The sequence below is a fragment of the Strix uralensis genome, chromosome 26 (assembly GCF_047716275.1).
Source record: "Strix uralensis isolate ZFMK-TIS-50842 chromosome 26, bStrUra1, whole genome shotgun sequence".
Taxonomy (NCBI): domain Eukaryota; kingdom Metazoa; phylum Chordata; class Aves; order Strigiformes; family Strigidae; genus Strix; species Strix uralensis.
This window is the reverse complement of record NC_133997.1, coordinates 1147277-1170216: the sequence shown is the minus strand read 5'-3', so window position 1 is coordinate 1170216 and position 22940 is coordinate 1147277. Positions and strand designations below refer to the sequence as shown.

The following is a 22940-nucleotide window of genomic DNA, read 5'->3' as shown; positions in this document are numbered from 1 at the left end:
TTGAAGTAGGTTTTCAACTCCTGAGCGCATTATCTGTGGGTTTAGGTCATTTCTACTGATAAGGGAAATCAGATACTATTGTTGAAGTGACTTGTAGGCTTCTCTAGTGTCGTCATTCAGTTCTGCCCCAGAGCAAAAGGCGATTCTTTAAAAAGTGGGTCTGTGCAGTCGCTGCTGTGGAAGGATCTTCTGTCAGGCTTGCTTTGTTATGAAACAAATTTAATTTTTAAGCTAATCTTTTTGTTTGTGGTTTCTGGGGGAGAAGCAAGCTTCCTAAAGCAACGAGAGGCAGGTACTGTGTTCTGACATCACTAGTGGAAATAACTGCAAGGGTGTTTTTGTCCTCAGCAAGCTCCGAGCTGCTCACTGGTTAAGAGCGAGGAAATTTCTGACTTGACTTAGGTATTCCCCCCTCACCCTTTGGTGGAAATACCACCACAGAACATGGGTTTATTTTAAGCCAAACATTATGATTGAACATAAGTTGCCGACTTTGCATCTTCCTTTGTACTTCCGTAAACTCTGCTGAAAGCAGAAGGGTGCAGCAGCCGGCGGTTCTCCCAGCGCACAGGGGGTTTGGAGGAGTCTGGGGAGGAGCAGTAGGCTGCACAGCTTAGACAAGGTGAGCTTCAGCTTTGCCTCTCCTGCTGTGCCCACAGAGCTCTCTTTTTTCAGCAGCGCCCCGAGAAGGGCCCTTGCAGGGCGGGGTGACGGTGGTGACGGTGGGGTGAGCTCCCAGCCAGGCGGTTCCCTGCGTGTGCGGGAGCGTGGGCAGCCCTGCGCCGTGCTGCCAGCTTGCTTTCCGCCAGAGCTGCTGCTCTGGCTGCACTGGACTGAGGTTTTAGGGTCACTAGACCTAATACACCCAGTAAATGTCTTTCTGAGCCAGTGCAAACAGTGAGAGATAGACGGGGCGGGGGCACAGGGGAGGCACCTTTCCTGAAAGTTGGGTGCTAACGCTGACACGATTGGGTTTGCTTCAACTGCAAAGCGTGGGCAAGACTGGGCAGAGGAAGGGGCCGTGCGTTGCTTGGACTTTCACTTGGTGGTTGAGGGTTAATGTGAAGGCTACATTCCTTACAGTTTCACTTTTGGCTTCCCTTCCTAAAAATTTCCACTTCATTTCATAACCGTTTTGGAGTTGAGGGGTGGTAATACTCTGGAACCTTTGCTGAGGCTGAAAATGTTGGTCTGTGTCATCGAGGGGATGGAGGCAGCCACGGTTGTTTTCAGGCCCAGGGGGGCGTGGAACCAGTCTTCCTGAGAGTAACATTAACCCTCCCTAAATCAGCTAATTGAGGGATTTTTAATTAACTTAAGGGGTGGAGATAGTAAATAGAGGTGATGGTTTTGAGAAGAAAATTGCTTTCTTCTGTATTCTTGGAACTGCAGTGGAAGTTCTGACATTTTAGGGCTAAAAATTCGTGTTGCATTGGTTTGATCGTTTCTCTTCTTTTTTTGAGCCAAATGCAGACTAAGGTTACTAGGTTTTGCAGGCACGTAGTAACCATAGTATCGATGGAGACGTCTTTGAGAGGTAAACTACAGCCTTTCAGAAGCTGTTCGGAGCAGGCGGTAGTTGAACGGACGCGTAAGTGAACGTGCAGCAGAGGTGCTGCGGTTCTCCACCCCTCACCGCTGGCTCCCGGCCCGACTCCTGGGCTCGCTTTGCCCGAGCCAACACTCACCATTGCTTGGGTCTCCCCTCACCACGTGGAGATTCGAAACCAGCGTGTTGGTGCCTTACCTGCACACAAAGGCTGGACTCCTTTGAGCCAAATGTCTGCGTCGGCTTTGTACTGGAAGTACTTCGGGCGTATCTGTTGTAATTCTGCCTTGCGAGCTGATAACCTGCTCCGGAACATCTTTGGGAGGCTATGCTGCAACATGAGAAATTTTCCTGAGATTCAGGCTTTAATTGGCTCAGATGCTTCATCAGTTGTTCAAGTTCAACTTGTAGATGTTTGGGGGTGGTTTTGAGGGGGAAGAGGATGAATGGTCCAGAGAAAAAGTGAGGTCTAACGTCTGGCATTGCAGGTATGAAGTACTTAGCCTTCACGGTGCTTTTTACCTTCAGATTGCCGTACCTTTATATCTTCTCTCGGCTGCTCTGTTCTGGTTTGACTGGGGCCCTGGCACCCCACTGCTGCCTGTCTTTTCACAAAGAAAAGGCCCGTTCTCAGGGTGAACATTTACACGGGCAGGAGAGCTTGCCCAAATTAAAGTAGATGTCAAATGGGTTGGCTGCCGCTGAGAATACATTAATCCTGACGGCTAGTACAGTCTTGCAAAGCAGTGGATGTTCATCATAAACGCATATGGGCTCTGCCCTCAGCATTCAAAACAGGACCGTGCTGCGGGGCTGGGAGCCTGCATCTCCCGACGCAGCGAGAGGACGGTGCGTTTCATGCGAAGCCGTGAGGAAGTGCTGGTTATGAGACATCTTGTGACGGGGCCGCTGCTTGTTTGTTCCCATAGAAACTGCCACCTAATCATGGCAAACTGTATAAAGGCTCTTGCTGGAAACGCAGTGTCTAAAAATTTCTAAATACATCATCTAGAGCTAGCATTTTGCTTTATTCTTTGCTCTCCTGTCAAAATCTCGGTCCCTTCCCGCTCAGTAGACTCCAGATCCTGCAGCATTAATGCATTTGACACCTTTAAAAATGATCCCAGAAATAAAGGGGATGCTACCCCTGCTAACTGTGATCTGAACCGTCCAGGGCGTGGGAGCGGCATGTGCTTGCACACAGAGACTGCAGGGGAGGGGGCCGGCACCCCCCAGCACCCATTGGCATCAGGAGGGCCGTGTTGGGGGGCAGCCCCGCACCCAGCCTGGAGCTGGCTCCCCACGAGCAGCCGGGAACAGCTCTGCATCGAAATCCCGAACTTCTGTGGACCATGCGCAAAGCCTTCGTGTGCCGATAGCTAACGGCTGCCTCGGGACTCGGCCTATCAGGTGGGATTTTTGTCGTAGCTCTGATTTCCCTGTCTTTCTGGCCCTTCAGCAGCCTTTCTGAACGGTGGCAGGCGGGTGTCTGTGCTTGTGGAAGACGCCGACGATCGCGAGGTGCCGGTCCCTCGGTGCGGAGCCTCGGGCGGTCTCGCTGCCCTCGTGGGAGCCGAGCTGGCTGCAGAGCCTTTGGGACATGCCCGTGGTGCACTGGGGGCACCCTGGGGACAAGGTCGTAGTGTTTGGCAGTCACGGAGTTGTAGCAATATTACAGCATAACGCCCTTCTCTGCAAGGGCAGGCTGTTTGGGTTTATTTGGAATATCCAAGTAGATTCACTTTGGTATAGAAAAGACCTAACGTGCACAGGCTTAGGAAAATATCTGCAAGTTTGCATTTTGGAGCCCAGAATACCGTATTCCCCAATGGGCTTGATGGCATAGGAAGTGGGGTAATGATTCGTTCCATTTTATCTGTCGCTTTAGATTTTCTCCGATACTGTTGTGATCCCAGTGTGATATTTAATGTTCTTGCAGCCTCCTTTTTCAGCCAGGAGCTGTTACGCTTCTGCAGATCACTGCCTGTAACCTAGGTCCACATTAAAACCTGCTGCAGACGCCGGCCTCCTCCCTGGCACGCGGGCAGAGCCCGGTGTAACGGCTCAGCACGGAGCCACCGCCGCTTGGGCTGTGGCGAGGCGAGGGGAGCAGGCCGCTGAGGTTGAGTGAAAGGGATTGTTATACGGGATGACAGATTCCTCTGGAGGTTGTTGCTGTTTGCAGAAGGGAAGCCAAGACATCGGTGCTTAATATCTTCCAGAAGGCCTCTGCTTTAACCCTTGAGGAGCCTCGGGAAGGGAATTGGAAGCCGGTGCAAAGGCTCCCTGTGGCTCTGCTGTGCATCCTGGTGTACAGTGCCAGTTATTTCTCCCGACAGCTTACAGCCATCGGATTTCTTGTGTGCTGTGGAGGACCGGTGAGCCAAACCAGGGGTGCTTCCGCTGCCTGCATCTTGCTCTTGCCATTAAAAAGTAGCCAGCTACTGTTTACTTGCTGAGAGACCCGTTGTGGTGCACCGGTGCTGGCTGCTCCCTACGTGTTCTGATATGAGTGAGGTTAAGGGGTTCCCTCTTCTCACTGGAGGCCTCTCAAGCCCAGTGGGGCTTCTTTGCTTTGTAAGTATTGCTTAAAAATAGTCAAACCCCAAAGTACGGTATGGTTCAACACTTCATGCACACCATCTACTAACTTTCCTTACTTCTGACCTTTTATGTTTTAATAATCCAATGCACTTGCATTCAAAGCTGAGTCTAATTGGCAGCTGTGTACCTGAAATGTGCTGTCTTCCCTCATCACTTGCATTTCTAGGTCATGACTGAATTAGAGCAAAACGACAATCTGGGGGAACTTTCAGTAACAATTTTAAAACTTGCTTGCTCCGATATCCCAGTAGTTTTGTGAAGGCTTCCTATGGATATGTGAGACTGTTCTTCCCCTAATCCCCGGGAAGGTGGACTCTGTGCCGTTCCCCCTCTGCTCTCGGACACGGTCTCCGTGTCGCAGCAAGCACAGCTTGGTTTTGTGGCGGACGGACCGGCGGCCGCTGCCGTGCAGCATTCTTGATGCGTCGCCTGCTGTGACAGATTTCTTCCTGCATGCAACTACATTTCCAAAACTCTGCTGCTAAGCAACTCGGTCCAAGAGTGTAGTGTTGCTGTAACGCACCACCAGGGAGGAACAGGCTCGCTTGATTCCCTCCGGCTCTGGCTGCAGGCAAGAGCAGCAGCAGCGTAAGAAACGGGCTCGTTGGAGTACAGGTGATCTTCCAAGCAGGCCTTGACTGCTGAAATGAGCTGGATTTATGAGTTGGTGTGCTTCCTACTTCAGCTGCCGCTTGGTTCTGGGCAAAGCAACAATAAATCAGTTGCAGCTTAAGAGTTTGCACTTGGGCTTTTGCAAGACGCTCTTACTTGGGTCTGACATGTGTTACTAACGCTTTACTCCTTGGACGCTGATGGGCTTTTGAGCTTTAGCAACACTGGCTCTTTGACAGCCGCTTTAAATCTTAAAATGGCAATCTCATGAGATGTTAGGAGCCTGAGCGGTGCTCGGTTACGGTGCGCAACCCACATCTCCTGCCATAATACTGACAAACGGGTATTGAAGTTGCTGGTAAACGGAACCTTGTCTTTAGGCTGCCCGCAGCGAGGCGGCCCCAAGAGGGCTGGGGGTGGTGGGCTGGGGCCGGGCAACCCGGGAGGGTGCGCGTGTGCCCAAAAGGGAGAGGTGATGGCGTTGGTCGGAGGTGATCCCACGCGCCTCTCCGTATGGATTTCATTTTCCTGTTCCTTCTTTGGGCTTTTCAGAGAGATGGTGAGGTAGGGACAAACAAAACAACTCCGTGTTTGAAAAAGGGCTGTACTGGCGTTGAGTGAAGTCATGTCCTCCGCCCCGTGCAAGTCGGCGTCATTCTGGGTGTAATTCCTGCAAGTCAGGGAGACCCCAGCATTGATAACAGCGAGCTTTTCTCGGAAGCAGTCTTAATTTTCCTGCTGTTGTTACGGCCTGCTGCGTTATGTTGGATAGCCCTGGGGGTGTTGCACAACTGTGTCAGACTGATACTGCAAATGAATTCAGTGTAGTCTCCTCCTCTCTCCTGTCCTGGCAAATAAAAGAACGACGGTAAACCTGGTGCAGAAGTGCCCTCTGAGGTTAAGTGACATGGTTTTGGCCTCACCTGGTTACAGCCAGGCATTTCGTAGTGGTCCGGGGACTCTGCCGTGCGCTGAGCTGGAACGTACCACTGGGATTTCTTTAAGTTGTTAAAAGGTGAGTCAAGCCTACGTGACCAGGATCTGCTTTTTCACATGGCATTTGACTGGTTTACATCAATTTAAATATACCTCCATAAGGTTCTGCACTAGCTTAAGCTCATTCAAAAACCGGTTTTAATTAGCAAGTGGAGTCTTTGTGTAGTAGGTGCCAAGATTGCTTTTAATTTGCATGGAAGCCATGGAGGTAGCGCTGCAGACTGTCAGCAGATCATACGGCTGAACCACAGCAGTGTTCCTGGTGGAGTTTTCATTCCTTTCACTCCAGCAAACCCCCACAGTCCTTGCATCGCCTCGGTGGATCCCTCCGTAATTACTGTAGGGTCAGTGCTGATGCTACAAGCTAAAGCTGCTTTCCCATTAAATGTCTGTGTGATGTGTTTCACACCTGCAACTCAGGTTAGATTTGACCCGACAGTGGCCTAATTTGCAGCTTGAGTTTTGTGAACTGGTAACATCATCCACTGGTTAGGGAAATCTTGATCTCTGCTGTAGAAAGAGTCTCATTAGATCAAAGATCCCGAGGCAGAAATAAGACGTAAAGAAGCCAGGGACTGTGCTGGGGGGTCCAACATCGGTGGGGAGAGAGGCCTTTACTTGGCTTTTACCTAAGCTTTTTCCCTTAGGCTTAGGCTAAGTTTTAATACCGGTTCTTGGATATTCTGCATTTATATTCAAGGTATGAAGGAGTCCAATTAAATCACGTACCCAGGCGTTCGCTGTTTCACGCCTATCTGTGGATGGCCCTGTGGACATCTTTCAGTGTAGTAGCACAGGAGGCTGGTGTTTCTGGGTGTGGTTTGTTTTTTTTTTTTCTTGACTAGGATAAATAATTTTCCATACCACCTCTAATTCACGGTTCTGACTCCTGTGAAGTTCTTTGTCTTGCATCTGTTAAGCATTACAGTAATTTTATAAGGCTTCTGAACTAAAACCAAATTACTGGCCCTAATGTCAGCTGAAGCTGTGGAGCTGGAGGGTTTTTCTCCTCTTGTAACTGAGTGCTAAATGAAAAGGTGGAGAGGCCGTTCGTATTGTAAACACGGGACAGTGCAAAACTGGTGGAATTTAGAAGAGGCAGGAATTGTGTGAACACCCCATACTTTTGTTTGAATTGGTTCGGTGGGGCTGGCTACAGTCTGGTTTGCTAAGACTTGTTCTGCCTTCGGCCCAATCCAGTGTAGTCTCCTGCTGTAGCTGAGGAAGAGAAGGCAGCAGCGGCTGCGACCAGGAGGTGCAGCATCTCCTAGAAGAGGTTCTGGAGATCTTGCCTTTAAGGATAAAGCCTGGAGGTAAACGTGGTGTAGCTTAAGGGATTCTGGTGCTTAAGCTGCAGGTGGCTGACCTCCTTGGGCACAGTTGGGTCCTCTGAAGTTCTGGTCAGCCTGAAGGCTGGGTAACTCGCCGCGCAGCCGTCGGGTTTTGTGGACTGATGCAGTAATTCCGCACAGCCTCGGCACGCTCCTCACAGCAAAGCAGCAGCGGCGGGCGGCGTGGTTCTGCGCGATGTGCTGCAGCCTGTCCCTCCGCGCGGGCTCTTCCCGGGCCTCGCGTTTGCGCTCCCAGGTGATGCTTCACGGTGTGACCCTGCTGCGGGCCGGAGGACTGGCACTTGCAGCACCACTGATTTGCAGCAGGAGGTTCTTTGTGCACTGAAATGGTTTGTTTATCTAATTGGCATCTCCGGTTACACTTCCCTTGCCTTTCTCTGCAGTCTCAGCGCCCTTGGTGCTGTTCGGCAAGCCTGTGGTGTCGCTTACGTGAGCATGCTCGGCAGCCAGCGAAGGCAACTTAAAATCTCTCTATTGTTTCCTGCTGTTACCCCAGGTGAGGAAACAATTAGAAGCTCTGCAGAAGGGCATGCTGCTGACCTGCAAGGCAAGGTAACTGTGAAGTTCCTGGAAGCCGGCTGTAGCAATGCGAGTAAGCGTGCTCGTTGCTTGCAGAACACTTTCTTACGTGCTGTGGCAGAACGTGCAAGAGGATCCCTGTCATCCTGTGCACCTTTCGGAATAGAGAGAATTTGCCTTTAGGATCAGGTCACCATTTGACACAGAAGCTCATGCTGTGAAGCAGTGTCCTTCGGGTGGGGGCATTCACCTCTTGTACGTGTCTGATAGTTTCTTTTTGAAAAGAGAAGCTGCAGCTGCCGGCGTAGTGTTAGTACAAGACTGGAAAATGAGGAATTGGTGTTCTGGTGGTCAGCACGGGTAAGGGCTGGACTCCTGGAGGGTGTCGTGGATGAGTCTCCTCTGGCTGCAAGGGTTCCAACCGCATTTATAGGCTGTTGTACAGTCACTGAAACGATGAGATTTTCTTCACTGGGTCTAGCTGGTGTGCTGGGCTCTAGATGTGAATGTGGGTTTTGTGCTTCTGCCATTGAAACCCCGGTTCTGTTCCCCTGGGGACAAGGAGAGGTCATAGCAGAGTACAGCACTCACACAAGCAGGGTATTAACGCTGCAGCAGGCCAAGAGGATTTGGACATATTGACTTTTCTGAAAACGCCATCAGTATTTTCTTCACCTTGTGCAAGACACAAGTCACTGCATTGATTCTGCAGAGGGATGTGGACAAGGTGATAACTTCCTTCCTGAGCAAATGCAACTTTTTGAGACACATCTTGGTCCACAGTTTCCTGCTTTCAGTTGCTGCCAATATTTGTTTGTACCTCCTCCGAAAGCCACCGATTTTGCTGCAGAATGGCCTAGTTTTATCTGCTACATCGCTTTTAGTTAGGTGGATTCTGCGAGTTAGTTCATTCCAAGGAGGAGATGCCTCCCTTTTGCCCATGAGCTTGTCAAGAGAAGTCTCGATGGTTCAGTGACAGGCCGGGTATCTAAAATGTCAGTTAGAGCACATCTTTTTTGTCGAGCATTCCCTTATGACTAAAAATTGTACAAATTGCCTATTTGCATCTCGAGAGATCACTTTTAGCGACCCTAAACACACAAGCAAACTTGTGATGACAGCTTGCCAGAAAAACATGTGCCTCCGCCATCCGCCGGCCCAGACGGAAGCACGGCGTTGCTGCGGAGTGGCATCTATCAAACGGGGCTCCCGGAAGGGGACGCGACCGGCGGCAGCCTGGAGTTCAAGCTTTGTTTTTATCACCGCCGTGTGTCCATATGCCAGCTCAGCGCCGCCACACGTAGCTAATACGCCTATCGCCTTCTGCATACGCCCGCGTGCTTATCTGGTCTGCGGAGCTGCGACGGCCGCGTGAGGACATGGGGTGGGCCGCAGCGTGCGGCTCAGCTGGGGGAGGAAACCATCCAGCTTCAGCCCCCTGGTAGCTGCATCGCAGCCACTTAACGCTCCCCACCGCCCTTAGAGCATCCTCTGTACCTCCTCTCGGCTGCGTTCAGCACCTCGAGGTGACCCTCCCCTGGAGGTTTCCTGAGGGGGGTGTTGTGCTGGCAGTGCTGGGCTGGCACTGCTGTGCTTTGCAGTTTGCATCAGCCACTGATGGCAGGTTTTTCTCTTCTGATTTTTTGCTTTTTTTTCTTTTCCTCACTGCCCCATCTGTCTTTATTCTGGTCTCTGCTACTGGTGTTCTCCTGTGCAGCTTGGGTATCTGCTTACAGGAGTGATTTTTACCCCTCCAGCAGCTGCTTAAGCCAAACAGACCATGCTCCCGAGCTCCCCAAGTGTTTCTGGCAGGCAGGAGCTGCTGGGAGGAGAAGATCCTCTCTGTCCGTCCGTCTGAGCCCTCCTGCTGCCAGCCCAGGACGAGTGAGCTCTGGGGGAGTGGGTGGAAGGGAGAGGGCCACCTCGCTGGCAGAACTTGCAGACGTAGAAGGAGTGCAGGCGGCCGTCCTGGCAATCACCCTTCTCCAGGCTTACTCCTCAGTCCGAAGACCCACCGGCGGCCCCTTGTCGGCCCGCTGCGCTCTGCCCTGTGCCCTCGGAGCGCCCCGCAGCCCCGTGGCGTGGCCGGGTCCACCGCAGCAGGACAGCCAGCGAGTGCTTACTGCGGGTTCTCCAGGAGGAGTTTGGAGCGGGAGGACTCCTCGGAACAATTCTAGGAAATGTTTCTCCTAAATAAACATGTTGATTTTTTTTTTCAATGCAGTCAGTTTGTCGGTGCCATCTGTTGGCTCTTGTTGCATTGAGGAGATCAATTGCTGACTTACGGGAACGCTTACTGGCATAATTACACTTTTATAACGATTACTGATTAGGCTGGTCACATGGTCACATTCCGAAAGAAGTGTTTTTTTCCCTGATTTTCAACTCAGGCTGCTATAGAAACAACTGGACTGAAATGGAAAAGGTGGTTTCTTTATGGAATGATCATCCATGCAGGAAATTTTAATTATAGTTTAATTATAGTTATAATTAGATCTTAGCAAATGTGTGGCACAGACTAATAGATGTTAGCCCAGGACAGGGTCTTTAGCTTTTTCCTTTGTTCACTGCACAGAGAAAAAGGAAATGTTCGCTGTTTCATGGCTTCTTTCCACTGAAGGCAGACTGTTTGCTCCTACCTTTTTTCCCTCCCTTATGTACTTTCCCAGAAGTTGGAGCACTTTTAAGAGCACGGTGGGTGCCCTCCCTCTGCCCCCGTGCTGCCCCCGTCCTCCTCCTGCCTCTCCGCCAGGGCACCCAGCAATTTATTTCCCTTCTTGTTGGCAGGGCAGCATTGATTCGAGGAAGTCTGTATGAATATTAGCCACACTTAGCTGATAAACAGGATGTCTACATAAATTTTAATTCCTGCAAGTAGGTATTCTCTCCAAACCCAGACTCGTGCCTTTTTTAGGAGACTCTCACCCTTGGTGTGATCTTCTAGCTCTGGCGGGTACCAGATTTTGAAATCTGGTCTCTCGGTGCAAAGTAGGAACTCATCATTTTGGGGTGCAGCGGGTGCAGCTTTGCTGTTTTGACCTGAAGTGCAGTTTCTGTCCCTCCTGCCTTCCCATGTGATGCAGGGGGACATGTTGATACCAGTGATAAGTGCTTGCACCCTTCTGGCCTTCCAGAGGTCCCGTGCCTCTCCTCTGGTTCCTCAACTACCCTTCTGCTGTCCTGCTAATCTGCGCTTGAAACTTGCACCTTTTCTCGCGGGGCCTTGGCCTGGTACACACGCATACTCACACAGCTTTAGAAGCAAAAAACTAGAGCGGTGCTCAGCTCAAGTGCACCAGGAGGAGAAAAATCTGAAATACAGAGGACGGACCTCCTGGCTCCGAAGAGCAAGACCTCGGCAGTGACTTGCAGGCATCAGTTTGAACACCTTACCTTCTCTCTCCCAACTGTTGTTTTTAGCAACTTAACATTTCTTCCAAGTAACACTTTCTTCCTCAAATTACTAGTGTCAGTTTTACTTGGATCCAAGAAGGAAAAAATGAAAGGTTTAGAAATGGAGGGAACATTTTGTTAATTGCTAGCAGCATGTATGCTCCAGATTTGGCATATATCCTACTGCCTGTAAGCTTCATTAACTTTTGACAAAAGAATAGTTAATTTTTCAGACTCCTTTTTTACAGTATTTCATTGTTTAAGAAATTAGATCATGGTTTTCTTCCACTTCTACTTGTAGCTGCATTTGTGCTTTATTTAATGATGTTTAGTCTCGCTCTCTCCTCTCTATTTCATGTGATATTTGCAAGCATGAGGGAACGCACTTGATTTTGGGTTGGGGATTTTTTGGTGCTTCGCGAGACTACCTGAAACTGATTCTTTTTACATAAATACTACTACTAGTAATAATAGTACTAGTTCTAGTGGCGCCACACGTGTTGGCGTTCCCTTCGGCTGGAGCAGGAAGCAGATTTGCCAGTACTTTCTCGACGCTTTCTCCTGGGCTGAGATGCTTTTGTGGCAGCGGCAGGAGGGTGCTGCTGGCGGGAAGAACAGCACCCCAAGCCTGCATACTCGTGTGCGTGACCTGCACCCCCAGCTTGGAGGACGGGGCCGGGCTCGGGAGGAGGAGGAGGAGAGAGGAGGGCGTGCAGCTGCAGGGGCTCTGTCCCGGCAGGGAGGCTTAGGCAGGGCAGACCTTCCCGGAGGAAGGAGAGCGTGCGCTTAGCCTGGCCGGATGCACCGTGGCTCTTCCCCTGCGACCCAGTTGTAGGTGAAGGCAGTCTGGCTGCTGAGACCAGAGGACTTCAGCCAGTCTTTTTGTTGTTGAAATCCTGCATCATCTTTCGAGGGAAGGGAGAATGTTAGCCAGCTGGGAAATGCAGGAATGGAGGAACCAACTCGGTCTGTTCTGGAAAGCCTTTGAACCGCTCCCTCCCTCTGGAGAGAGAAGAGCGATCCTCTGAAGCAAACCAAATAAAGTACCTCCGCAGCCCCCCCAAAATTCCCTGCACTTTCCCTTCTGCAGCGAGCGCGGAGGGGATTTCCTACTTCCACCCTCACACATTCGTGAGGAAGCTCTGAATTTCCTGAAACCAGAGCACTGGGTGGTTTCCCCAGGCTTTTTCAGGAGACTTTTACCTTTTAGGTTACATCAGTTGCTGGAGGCATTTGAATGGAATGAAAACATTTTGAAGAAACCCCTTCAGAAATGCCAGCTCTCTCCTCCTCGTAACTTTTGAGGGTGGGTTTAGGTTTGGCCCAGCTCACGGTAAGATCCTTCCCAAGCAGTCTTCTGGCTGGCGTTGGCGTTCCTCTGCTCCCGACGCGGGTGTTGCGTGTCTGGCGGGTGTGGAGTTGCAGGGCACCGCGTGTGAAGCCCACAGCGTAGCAAGGTGACGAGCGTGGGGCAGGCGGGCGGCAGAGGGGGCAGCCTGGTTCTCCCTGCCTGCGTTATCGGGGAGAAAAACAGAGCAATTCAGTTCTTCTGTTTTGTCTGGCCCTACTGACCAAGATGCATTCAATCAGATGTTCTGCATACCTTGAACTTGGCCAAGAGTGTCAACTCAAGCCATATAATTAAGCTGGGAAATGAGATTTCCGTAGAGCAAATATAGAGCTGGGAAATGAGTAAGGAGCTTCGGAATACTCCAGATCTGTGGATTTTCATTTACGTATTTGTGCCTGAAAATGACTCACGTCTCCCGGTAGACATCTTGGCTTCACTCTTTGAGGAAGCTTCTCTTAGCTTTTTTTTATCTATCTATTGGTTTAAGCTTTACAAAAGCTCGTTCTTGCGGGGAAAATCCTCGGTGAAAAGCGTGCAGCGAGCACTTTCCAATCCCCCTCTGGCTCTCTTAGCTCTTCCAGTCCACTCCTGAGCGTTGTCCTTGACACTGCGCGGTGCAGATCTGCCGGAACCGTGGCCAATGGCACTTGCGCTCCTCACCCGGCTGCTGCTCAGCGAGGAGGAGCCGCGGCCCACAGGGCTGCCAGCCCAGCCCAGCCCAGCCCCGGACAGCGGCGGCTCGTCACCCCGTTAATCACCGCTGGGCAGCCTCCCGGAGCGGGGCCCGACTCTGCCGTTTCACCTTGCCTCTCGCCTCTAGCCCCGCTGCTGCCAGCAGCTTCTGGTGCTGCGTGCCAGGCCTGGCTGCCTTCCAGCTCCTGGTCTTGCTGTAGGAAGCATGCTCAGTGACTTAGAAGTCTGGAATCGTTCCTGGACTCTGAATTAAAGGTTTCAAATGAAAGAAACAGCTTATTGTGCTTGGTGCCTTTTCGGGATTCTGCTGCGTTCTGCTTACATGCAGGGCAGTTATTCCCCTGGCGAGGATTTTATCATAAAATGCGGTGCCTAGTTTTTGTGTGCTTCAGACTGTTCCCTTAAACATGCTAAAGCTCCCTTTGTTTGTTTGTTTTTCTCCAAAGGGCACCATGCCTGTCAGAGCACCCTTTAGCACTGCACTTGGGGTTTGGCACCAGAGGAGAAGCGCATGTGTTTTGGATCGTGTGCTGCTGCGGTTTTTTGTCTGTGGACATGGCACGCCGCTGTGTGCGGAGCACGTGTCCCTGTCCCCAGCGAATGCTGGAGTCTGTCACAAGCATTGATGTCATTGGGCTTGGGCTCCTGGGTCAAATCCTTCAGGCTGTGCACCATCAGCGGTTTTTACCGCAGTGCTGCTTTGCATGCCCTTCCCCATGTCTTTGCATGATTCTGCAGTCTTCCTTGACAGAACTTTTGTAAATTATGCTTTAGCAAAGCAACCAGGGGAAGATTTGTAGAAGCGGTTCTTTTCCCAGAGAGTGTGCCATCTCGACGCGAGAAAACCTGCTGGTGGATGTTAATTCAGCCCACAAATCTCGAACTAGGCTGGCATGCTGTAGCTACTCGCTCGCACTGATGTTTCTTGGGGGGAGGAAGGTACTTATTAACTCAAGGCTGAAATCTGATTTAGAAGCAGCAGCGCAAATGTTCCTCTGCTGGTAAGAGCAGCCTTTTCTCTCAGCTGTTTGCTCCAGCAACGTCTCACGCTGGCTGAGAGTGCTGCCTTGTCTCCCCTGCTGAGTCAGGCCTTCTGGAAAAGACTCTTCCTCGTTATCTGCGCGTGTTGGATGAAACAAATTGCTTTCTTACAGCGGACTTGAGAGGAGGTACTCTTTAGCACAGCAGAGTCTCCCCGTTCACAGTCTGATGGCTTTGCTGTCCGTGCCTGAAAGCGCTGGGAGCTGCCAGCGCCAGGGAGGGTGGAGGGAAGAGGAGCGAGGAGGAAGTCTTCGAGGCTGGAGAGCACCTGACTGGAAGCACTTAGACTTGTTTAAACTCTGTTGAAGTAGCGTTAGGGAGCACTTCTGTTTTAAAATAGATAAATAAATACCTCAGTTGTTAGAAGCCTGAACCCCCCCCATTCTTGTCCCTGCTCGTGTTGATCAGCCCTGTTGTAGTGAGGCGTTGGCTGGGAGGGGCAGCAGAGTCCTTTCCACTTGCATCCGGATTTCCATCCCCCAAAGCCGTTTCCCCTCCGGGTCGCAGCCTGGCAACTTCTCCATCCCCCTCGCTGCCCTGATGCCAACACGGTGCAGCTCTCAGGCTGCTCTTCGGGCGCATCCTCCAGCGGTAAGGGAACACGGCAGCGGCCAGGCTGAAGAGCAGAGCTGGCTGGTGAGATCTGAGAAACCGGTTCCTGCGGGCAAGCAAAACAAATGTTTGGGCTCGCTTTGAAATACAGGCAGGAGTTCAGAAATAGCGTGCTTTTCAGCGCAGTAGTGGGTGCCTGTGTGAGGCAGGGTCTTCTGTGCGGTATTTGTTCTTAAAAATGCTTTTCCTGATATGCAGTTGGGTCAATAATCTCTCTTTTGTTTTCCCCTTCTGCTAGGTTGCTATCAAGATAATTGATAAGACACAGCTGGATGAAGAGAACCTGAAGAAGATATTTAGAGAAGTTCAGATCATGAAGATGCTTTGCCACCCGCATATCATCAGGTTGTACCAGGTAGGAGCACCCTGCAGTGGGCTTCCCTTTACGCTCTATAGTTGTGCTTTCTCTAGGGTTATCCCTCCCTTTCTGCTACGTGAAATACTGGGAAAGTCCTTTATGTTTTCAAGGTCTCTTTGATTAGAGGGGCAGGGGGGGAAAGTGTGGCTAATCCTTCGCTTTTCTGGGAGATCACGCTTCCTCTGTGGGCTGGCCTCTTGCCATTTGTTTATGGCTATTGTGTGCTTTTCAGTTTCCCAGTTGAAACCGGATGCGGGCTCCCCTTCTCAATTTAAGGGAGAGAGTAAGTCTCACCCGCTAGCAGGACTGAAAGCACGCGGCTCCCCGGCTCTCCTCTCCCTGCCCGGTTGCCCCGCGGCCCCGAGGACTTGCTGATCTGCTCAGCGCTTTCCTGGAAGGTGATCAATAGCAGCGGCAGACCTGCTTTTGAATGTTGTTTGCAGACTTTTTCTCCTGCTTGTTTGGCATTTTTACTCTGCAAACAAAACCACCGGGGACAGAATCCGTCTGCGCTGCCTTTTACACACGAATTTGGTGGTGCCCCTCCGACTGCACCGTCAATCAGAACAGCAAGGAAGCTGCCACAGGCCAGAGACAAGCAGACGGCAGAGGGATGGGAGCGGAGGAATGAAGGAGCCCGCACCTCGGCGAAATGTTAAATGCTGCTTTGGGAGCAGTCGGACAGATGAAAAACTCCCTCCCTGGGCCTTCCCGATGCAAGGGCTCGAGCAGTGACTTACAACCAGAGTGGCGGAAAGCTCTGTGCAAGCTCTGCTCGGCTGCTTGCGGTCCCGCTTCTGGGAAGCTGGGGGCAAAGGCTCCTTCCCTGGAGCCTGCCAGAGCTGGCGCTGCCTGCCAGGTCCACCCAGACCTACCTGCCCTCGGCTCCAGCAGCGCCCACCCGAGGGCTGGCAGGGAACGGAGGGGGCTTCCACCCGAGCTGCGGGTGCAAAGTCAGCTCTTTGGGCTGGCGCACGAAGCGGAGGAGGGCCCTGCCTCTGGGGCAGCGTGCAGGTGCAGGAGGGGGTATCTCTGTGGCTGCCTGACTCGGATGGGAGAGACTCAAAATCCTGCGGGAAAGACACTGGGGTTATTTCCTTTTGGAATGGAGTGTTTGAAGGGAGAAGTTGTGCTAACCTGCAGCAGAAGTTGCCGTTCCCTAGAACCAACTCTTGTCCGTTCAAGCCCACTCTGCTTCTCGTCGGTGCCTGATAGGTAGGAGCATTTGCTGGACTCCAAAGGGTTAAAACTGAGAAGTGACAGAGGTTAATGTTTAGCTGTTCTGGCCAAACGGCCAAGGGTGAGATGCTTACAGCAGACACTGCAGAATTGTGGCATTTTTAAGGAACTTAAGGAATGCTTCTTTGTGAACTGACTCCTTAGAGCTTTTTTTTTGAGCCAAAAACCCCTTTTTCAACTTGTTTTATTCCGTCTAAAGCTTTTGATGTGATACTGGACAGGTGACGCTTGTGGCTCAGCTTTGCTAAGGTGAGAAGAGAGTACCCGCTGCGGAGCGTGTTTCACGTGGCCCTTCTTTCTGGGTACTTCGAGTGGCATTTATTTTTAGAGAAAAACTACTAAAACCTGGAGTTGGGAATTCAGAGCCTTCCACAGCTTTTCATCAGGAATCTGAGTTTAAAAACCACATTTCTTTGATCTTATAAAACTTAAAGGTGTAAGTGAAAAAGGAGGAAGTGTCTATAGTGACAGTAGCTTATAATGCAAGAGATTCTGTCTGGAAACGGAACTGCGCTTAAAAATATCCGCCTAAGGGTTTTCTGGACGTGGAGTCTCACCGTTAGGTGGGAGCTGTAGATCTCGCCCTGTGACAGTTGCGCAGAACCGAGGTTCATCTCAGTTATGCTCTTGTTTTAACATTCCGAGTGAGAGCCATCCAGCTGTTTCAGCAGCTGCTGTTGTCTGCGTCAGGCCTGTGTTCTTTAAAGCATGAAGTCTACACATTTGAGTCCTAATTCTCAGTAAGAACAAGCAGCGTTGGGCTCCACGTACGTAGCCTCTCTGTTGGGCTAACGGTGTGTTTAGTGTCAAAAGGTGAACTTTCGCTTGTCTTTGAATCAGAGAAAAGCCAAAACAAACACAAAGTGCTTCCAGGCCTTTTCTCAGCCCCCCGGAGTATCCAAACGGACCTGTCGTTCCTGGCACCAGAGGCTCCGTGCCGCGGACGGTGTGTTTTGCCGTTGACAAACCTGTGAAGCCTGCTAAATGAACAGCATCGAGTTCTGGAAAACACCCCAAGCGTGTACTTGCCCGAAGGCGGGTCACAAAACACAATCCGGTCCCAGAACAGCCCTCGGAGCACCCTTAGCAAAGCTGCAGGCAGGAGGGCATCGTTTGCTGCTTTTTGTGTGCGCGGCGTGATCGTACGCCCTCACCTGCTGCCTCCTGAGCGTCAGAACCGTCGCTGAGGCCTGTCGTCAGCATACAGTGCCTTGCCCTGTGCTTTGCTTCTCTTCTGCATCCTGACAGGGCCCTTCCCAGAAGTTGTTCAGGCCTCTGAGGCCGTTCCGGAGCGCTGGTTTCCCTGAGGATTGTAGAACCGTGCTCAGAAATCAGCCGTGTGCTTCCGAGAGCCGTGGGCAGCGGCCCCGCTGCTGTGCCGAGCGCTCCCGCAGCCCCTCACTGCCTTTGCCTGCACCGTGCCCGGCCCCCTAAGGAAATCCCGTCGGAGAAACCGCTGGCCTTGGCGTGGTGGACTGCTTCGGCCCCAATATCCCAACAGACTCTTAAAAATGTGTGTTAAAAGCTGGTGAAGGTGCGGTGTTACCTGACTGAAAGGCGCAGACTCCTACAGCAACGCCCGAGCTCTGGGTGGTTTCCGATAGGTCTTGACTCATTTGAAAGTCAGTGAATAATCCCCCCTTTGACAAATTTGTGCTGGTTATTTTAGTGCCTGCAATGGACTGATTAATCAGAAAGGTGAACTAGCCCTGAGAAGTCTCCCAGGCTGCTGGAACAGGATGAGACCAGGGAGCAAACGCTAAAGTGGGGGGGGAATAGAAGAGAGGAAGGTGCAGGCGAAGTGTTGTGTGTAGCTACAGGTTTAGTGTTTAAAACCTGCTCTTTGAGTCTCGCTTTCCCCAGTTCCCGTCCATTCCTTTGCATAGCTCTGTAAAGCACGGGAAGGTAGTATTTTTGATTTGATGAAAGCAGTTGCACGTGTTATAGAAAGAATAAACCTTTTTTAGTGACGTTTCTTTTTGCACACGGCGGTCTCCTTATCTGTCACTTTTCTGTCCTTGCGTCCAGGTTATGGAGACGGAGAGGATGATTTATCTAGTGACAGAGTATGCTAGTGGAGGGGAAATATTTGGTAAGTACATTTATTGCATTCTTTAATCAGATAATGCGCTTGGTCAACTACAGTAAACTGAAAATAGCTGCCACGCTCTTGTTTCAGTTGAGAGATGCCCTTCAGCCGGAAAACTTTCCATTGACAAGAGGAGTAAAGAAATAAGCGATACCAACTTGGTGGAAAAATAACTGCCATAACCTCTGTTTCTTCTTTGGGTTTCACTGACAGGTGGTGCTGCCCCTCTCTTATGCTGACTTTGGGGTTAAAGATGTTGGAATTGGTGACCCAGTCGGATTTTAAAGTGTTGCTGAATACTTTGCTCCCCAGCAAGTTGTGTGAAACTTGTTGACATAGCAGAAATGTTGGTGTTTGTAGTAGCTTTCAAAGAAACAGGCAGTCCTGTGGTTCTGCAGTATTTTGATCTCAAAACTATGTATTTTCTTATCGTTTTCATATCTGATGTTATCTTAGCGTGCATTAGCTACATCCATTTTAAACTCCCTTGTCTGCTAACAAGGTTTTGGCTGAGCTTTCTTGACCACAGAAGCTATTCTTTAAAGGGAAAAAAAAAGTATCTGTGCAAGACAATTGCAAGAACTGTTGACTGATTCATTAATTTGTTTTATTGCCATGACTAATAAGAAACTTGTAGAAGCAGAGGTTTACTTACACACTGGAATATCGTGCCAGGTGACAGAGTCAGAATTTTGCAAGATTGGCTTTTACTAGCTTAGCCAGCGTGAGCTTCAGAAAAAGGGGGAAAATCCTTCATGCTTGAAGGGAGCTGCCTTAAACCTGCTTGCAGGCAGTGTCCTCGTGAGGACGGGCACGTGCGGCCTGTCAGCCAGATGGAAACGCTCTCCCTTTGGTCCTGGTCAGCCACTGCAGGAGATTCGCTTTGGATGGCAGAGGCTCTCACTCTGCCGGAACTGAGACCACGTTGTCATAGTGAAGCAAGAAAAGCCCCAAATTAAGGAAAAGCAGACAACTTGAGCTGACCAATGCTGGTTTCCAGTAACTATAATACCAGTCCTTCAGCACCTTTGTGGATGGTTGTCGTGCCCTCTTCTCAACGTTGTCCCTGTCCTTTGGATTTCTTCTCGGAGAAAGTGGCAGCTGAAGGAAGAAGCAAGTAGCAGCCGATGTCTGGAGAGTGGGGAACACCTGCTGAAAAACCTGACTTCAGCTGAGTCGTCCAGTTGTTTCCTCAAACACGGATTGCGGTGCTGGACACCAGCAGTCATGAAGGCTTGTGAAAGTCACCTTGCCCGGTGCAGCAAGCCGTAACTGCAGCTAAATCACTTGAGTGTGTGTTAGAGTTTGCTTGTGTGTGGATCGCTGCAGAAGACTAGAAATCACCTTTTACTTTTTGCCCCTCTTCTGTTGAATCTGGCAGAGGTGGGCCCATCTTTTTTAAAACCAGAACGATGTCCAAGCTCATATATGAACTTGGAATGAATTCTCTTAGTTACAAAAATAGCCTTCTATGTGAGGCGAAGTGAAAATCTAATTGCTTTCCAAAATACTTTATGCTGTAGTAAACTCGGCTCGTTAGCGTGGCTAATTTCCATAACGCTGCCCAGCGTTTTATCCTCGTTGATAGCCGGGAGCAGCCAGTTATGTAACAGCCGTGACTCTTTTCCAGAGCGGAGCCAGGAGGTTGTGCCCCCACTACCTGGTTTTGAGCGTTTTCAGGCACTGCACGAGGCCCTGTGCGCCCTCGGTGTTAGAGCAGAGAGGGGGAAACTAAAGCCTCGGCTTTTTGTAATCAGAGTTTCCTGAGGAGCCCTTAAGACTTTGTTCTAACAGCGGAAGCAATTTCCAGGGAGGAAACAGCAAGCCGTTTTGGGAAGGCTTCCTTGCCGTCGTTAGCATCTCCAGAACTGAAGAATCTCACGTCCTCATGTTGTGGAGAGAAAGTCTGTCGCAGCGTGGGCTGGCTTCGCACCCGCTCCGGCTCTCCCGTGGTGTCCTGCAGCAGGCGGAAGCTGGGGCTTACCCAGGATTTCGCGAAGGATGTTACGAAGGATAAGCTTTCCTGCCCGGTTAGCCGAATCTCCGGGCCGAGGGCCGACGGCTCCTGCAGTGGCCACGCTGGGCCGTAAGTGTCTGGTTCATCCCTTACTGGAAACGTTTGGATAATTCGCTTTGTTTGTGTAGCGGAGCACGGGGATCAGGGAAGAGACTTGCTTTTGCTGTGGGCTTAAGCAGCAAAATGTAAATTGTTATTTTTGTCCCTGTGCGTGTTTTGCGTGTGGTTGGGCTGCTGGTTTGACATTACGAACAAATGAACGTCTCCTTTTAAACACAGGGTGCTCTTTGTTCCAGGTCCCTCTAGTGTCCTTCTTGGGAGGCCAGACAGAAAATAGTCTAAAGGTCTGGTTTGATTTCAGCTGTTTACTGGAAATAAGCTGCAGTCCTCGTGGACAAGGATATGGGTACTTGGTTGATTAACAGAAAATGTCAGCGAACTTGGCAAAATTATGGTCTGGTTAATGTGGTTAGCAGGCCTCTGTCCCTGCCCTGCCTCCCACCTCCTGCCTGCTCGTCCTGAGCTCTCTGAGCAGGAGCTGACAGGCGCGTTGAGCGACGTGGTACGTCTCGAGAAGGTCAGGCTGCTTCTGAGATCACAAGGTCACCAAATATGCTGGAACCAGGGCTTAACCCGCCACACAGAGGAGACGTGAAGCTGAAGCAGCGTTTTCTTCCCAGACAGAAAGCACAAGGCGTCTGTCCAGAGGCAAAAAGTGGAAACTTGGGTATCGGTCCTGTGTCTTAACCAGAAGATGCTTATTCTCCAGTGTAGGATTTTACTGTTTTTTTAATGCCGAGAGCAGCATCAGGTGCTTCGTATCAGCACAGAGATCAGCGACGGACGTTTTTAAGGATTGTGAAACGAAATCACGCATTCCTTCCTCTCTGGAAAACCCTCAAAGGAGTGACGCCGTCTGTCTGTGCCGCTCCGAAGATCACGCTGACGTCTGTGCGACCCAGCGGCCAGCCTGTGCCTCCGCACTTGGGGTGCAGGAGACCGGCGTGCGGGCTCCCAGCTGGACATGCAGGTCACGGCTGTAACCTCCGCTGCACGAGAAGTTTCTGCAGACTAAGCTTGCAACGGTTAATTTTGGCATACAGTTGCCCTTGGTGGTATGTGAAGTATTCTGTAGCTTCATTGTTTCTGTCCTTCCTCTGGAGCTCGTGCAGAAATGTCAGCGGTCTCCGAGTGCTGTGCCTACGTGCAGAGCTTGGGGACCGGCCTCCACTCACAGTTCTTCATGAAAAGTGAAATTTCACGCCTAACTTAAAAGGATTTTTTCTGCAGCCGAAGCAGGACTGAGGAATAAAAGGGGCAGCAGGTTTTTCTGTGTGAGCGGACGCCTGGCGGGGCAGCTGCTGAGGGCGAGCCTGAAGGGCGCCCATCGCCGTCTGCGCGCGGGGACGGGTCAACCTGGTTTGGGCAAAAACGTACTTAGGAGAGCCTTGGCGCCTGCTGCAGTAGCTGCATTTGATTTCTTGCCTGCGGGAGAATCTTTTCAAAAATGTTGGGATGGCAGCCTTGCGCTTTGCTTTAGGAGCGCTTGCTCTATTGGCTGCGCTCCCCGGTTCCAGCGGAGTAAGAGGCGTGAACGACCTTGACTTGTTTAGGAGCTGAGCTGCTATCTGTTGATGGGTGGTAATGCTTAAATCAGAGCAGGCCCTTGCTTACCTCTGCTTGTCAGTCTCCCAGCTCCTTAGAGTAAAAAATTTATGACCGTGCAGATGACTTAATGAAATACGATGGGGCTATTTGAGATCGTAAATTTTGCTTTTCCTAGCAAGTGAATTGAGGGTCATGTTGGAATTGGCGATGGATTTCTTCCCCCAGCCCCGGTTTGGATTTGCTCATGGAATAACTTTATCCGATGAATAAAACTTAATTGTCAAGGTCTTTGAAAAACAACTTGACTCTGTTGCACAACACGAGTAGTCGAACGCGGAGCAGTAGGTTGCTGTGCAGCCAGCAGCCAGCAGAACTGCTTTGATGGATCTCGGTAATTAGTATTTACTGCAAGTCAATTATGTCGCAGGTATTTTAATTAATGGGTGACTGGAAAAAATACAACCACCTGATGAGAAACCTTCAGAAGTGATTTATTTTTATTATTTTCAAGAACAGATATCTCTCTCAAGCCCTCCAGTTTAATGGACTTTCTGGAGTGAAATGAACCACTTCAGCCTATTTTCCCAGAACTCTGGAGGCCAACTCGATGGCCCGGCGACGAAGTAATGGCCTCTTGAAATGGGCGAGGAGATAAACCCCAGGGCTTGGCTTGCCAGTGCCTCTGCTAGCCCACTCCATGGCCCACGCCAGAGGGGAGAGGGCTCATGCAAACCTCTCCAAAGCTCTTGCTGTGCATTGGGGAAACTGGGGAGCCCTCCTGGCCCCGCGTGTGGGTCAGGGCGTGTGGTTACTGGGGCTCTCCAGGACCCTTCTCGGGCTTCTCCTGGTTTTTGTAGCACTCTCCTCAGCTCCATAATCTTGCAAACTACTTTTCCTACCTGTACCT

General features: G+C 50.8%; 1 protein-coding gene across 7 annotated transcripts in view; it reads left to right on the top strand.

The window, feature by feature from the left end:
- The window catches only part of SIK3 (SIK family kinase 3), an 84159-nt gene that overhangs the window by 29728 nt on the left and 31491 nt on the right, over positions 1 to 22940 (top strand). For 4 of the 7 annotated variants that reach the window (XM_074850973.1, XM_074850972.1, XM_074850971.1 and 1 more), the window contains exons 2-3: positions 14961 to 15077; positions 18348 to 18411. In XM_074850973.1, coding sequence (XP_074707074.1) covers positions 15036 to 15077; positions 18348 to 18411 — 106 coding nt within the window. In that variant the 5' untranslated portion in view covers positions 14961 to 15035. Of the gene's footprint in view, positions 1 to 5605; positions 5781 to 14960; positions 15078 to 15312; positions 16296 to 18347; positions 18412 to 22940 lie in introns of those variants that run through there. The other 3 variants (XM_074895026.1, XM_074895027.1, XM_074850969.1) reach the window with 3 other exon arrangements.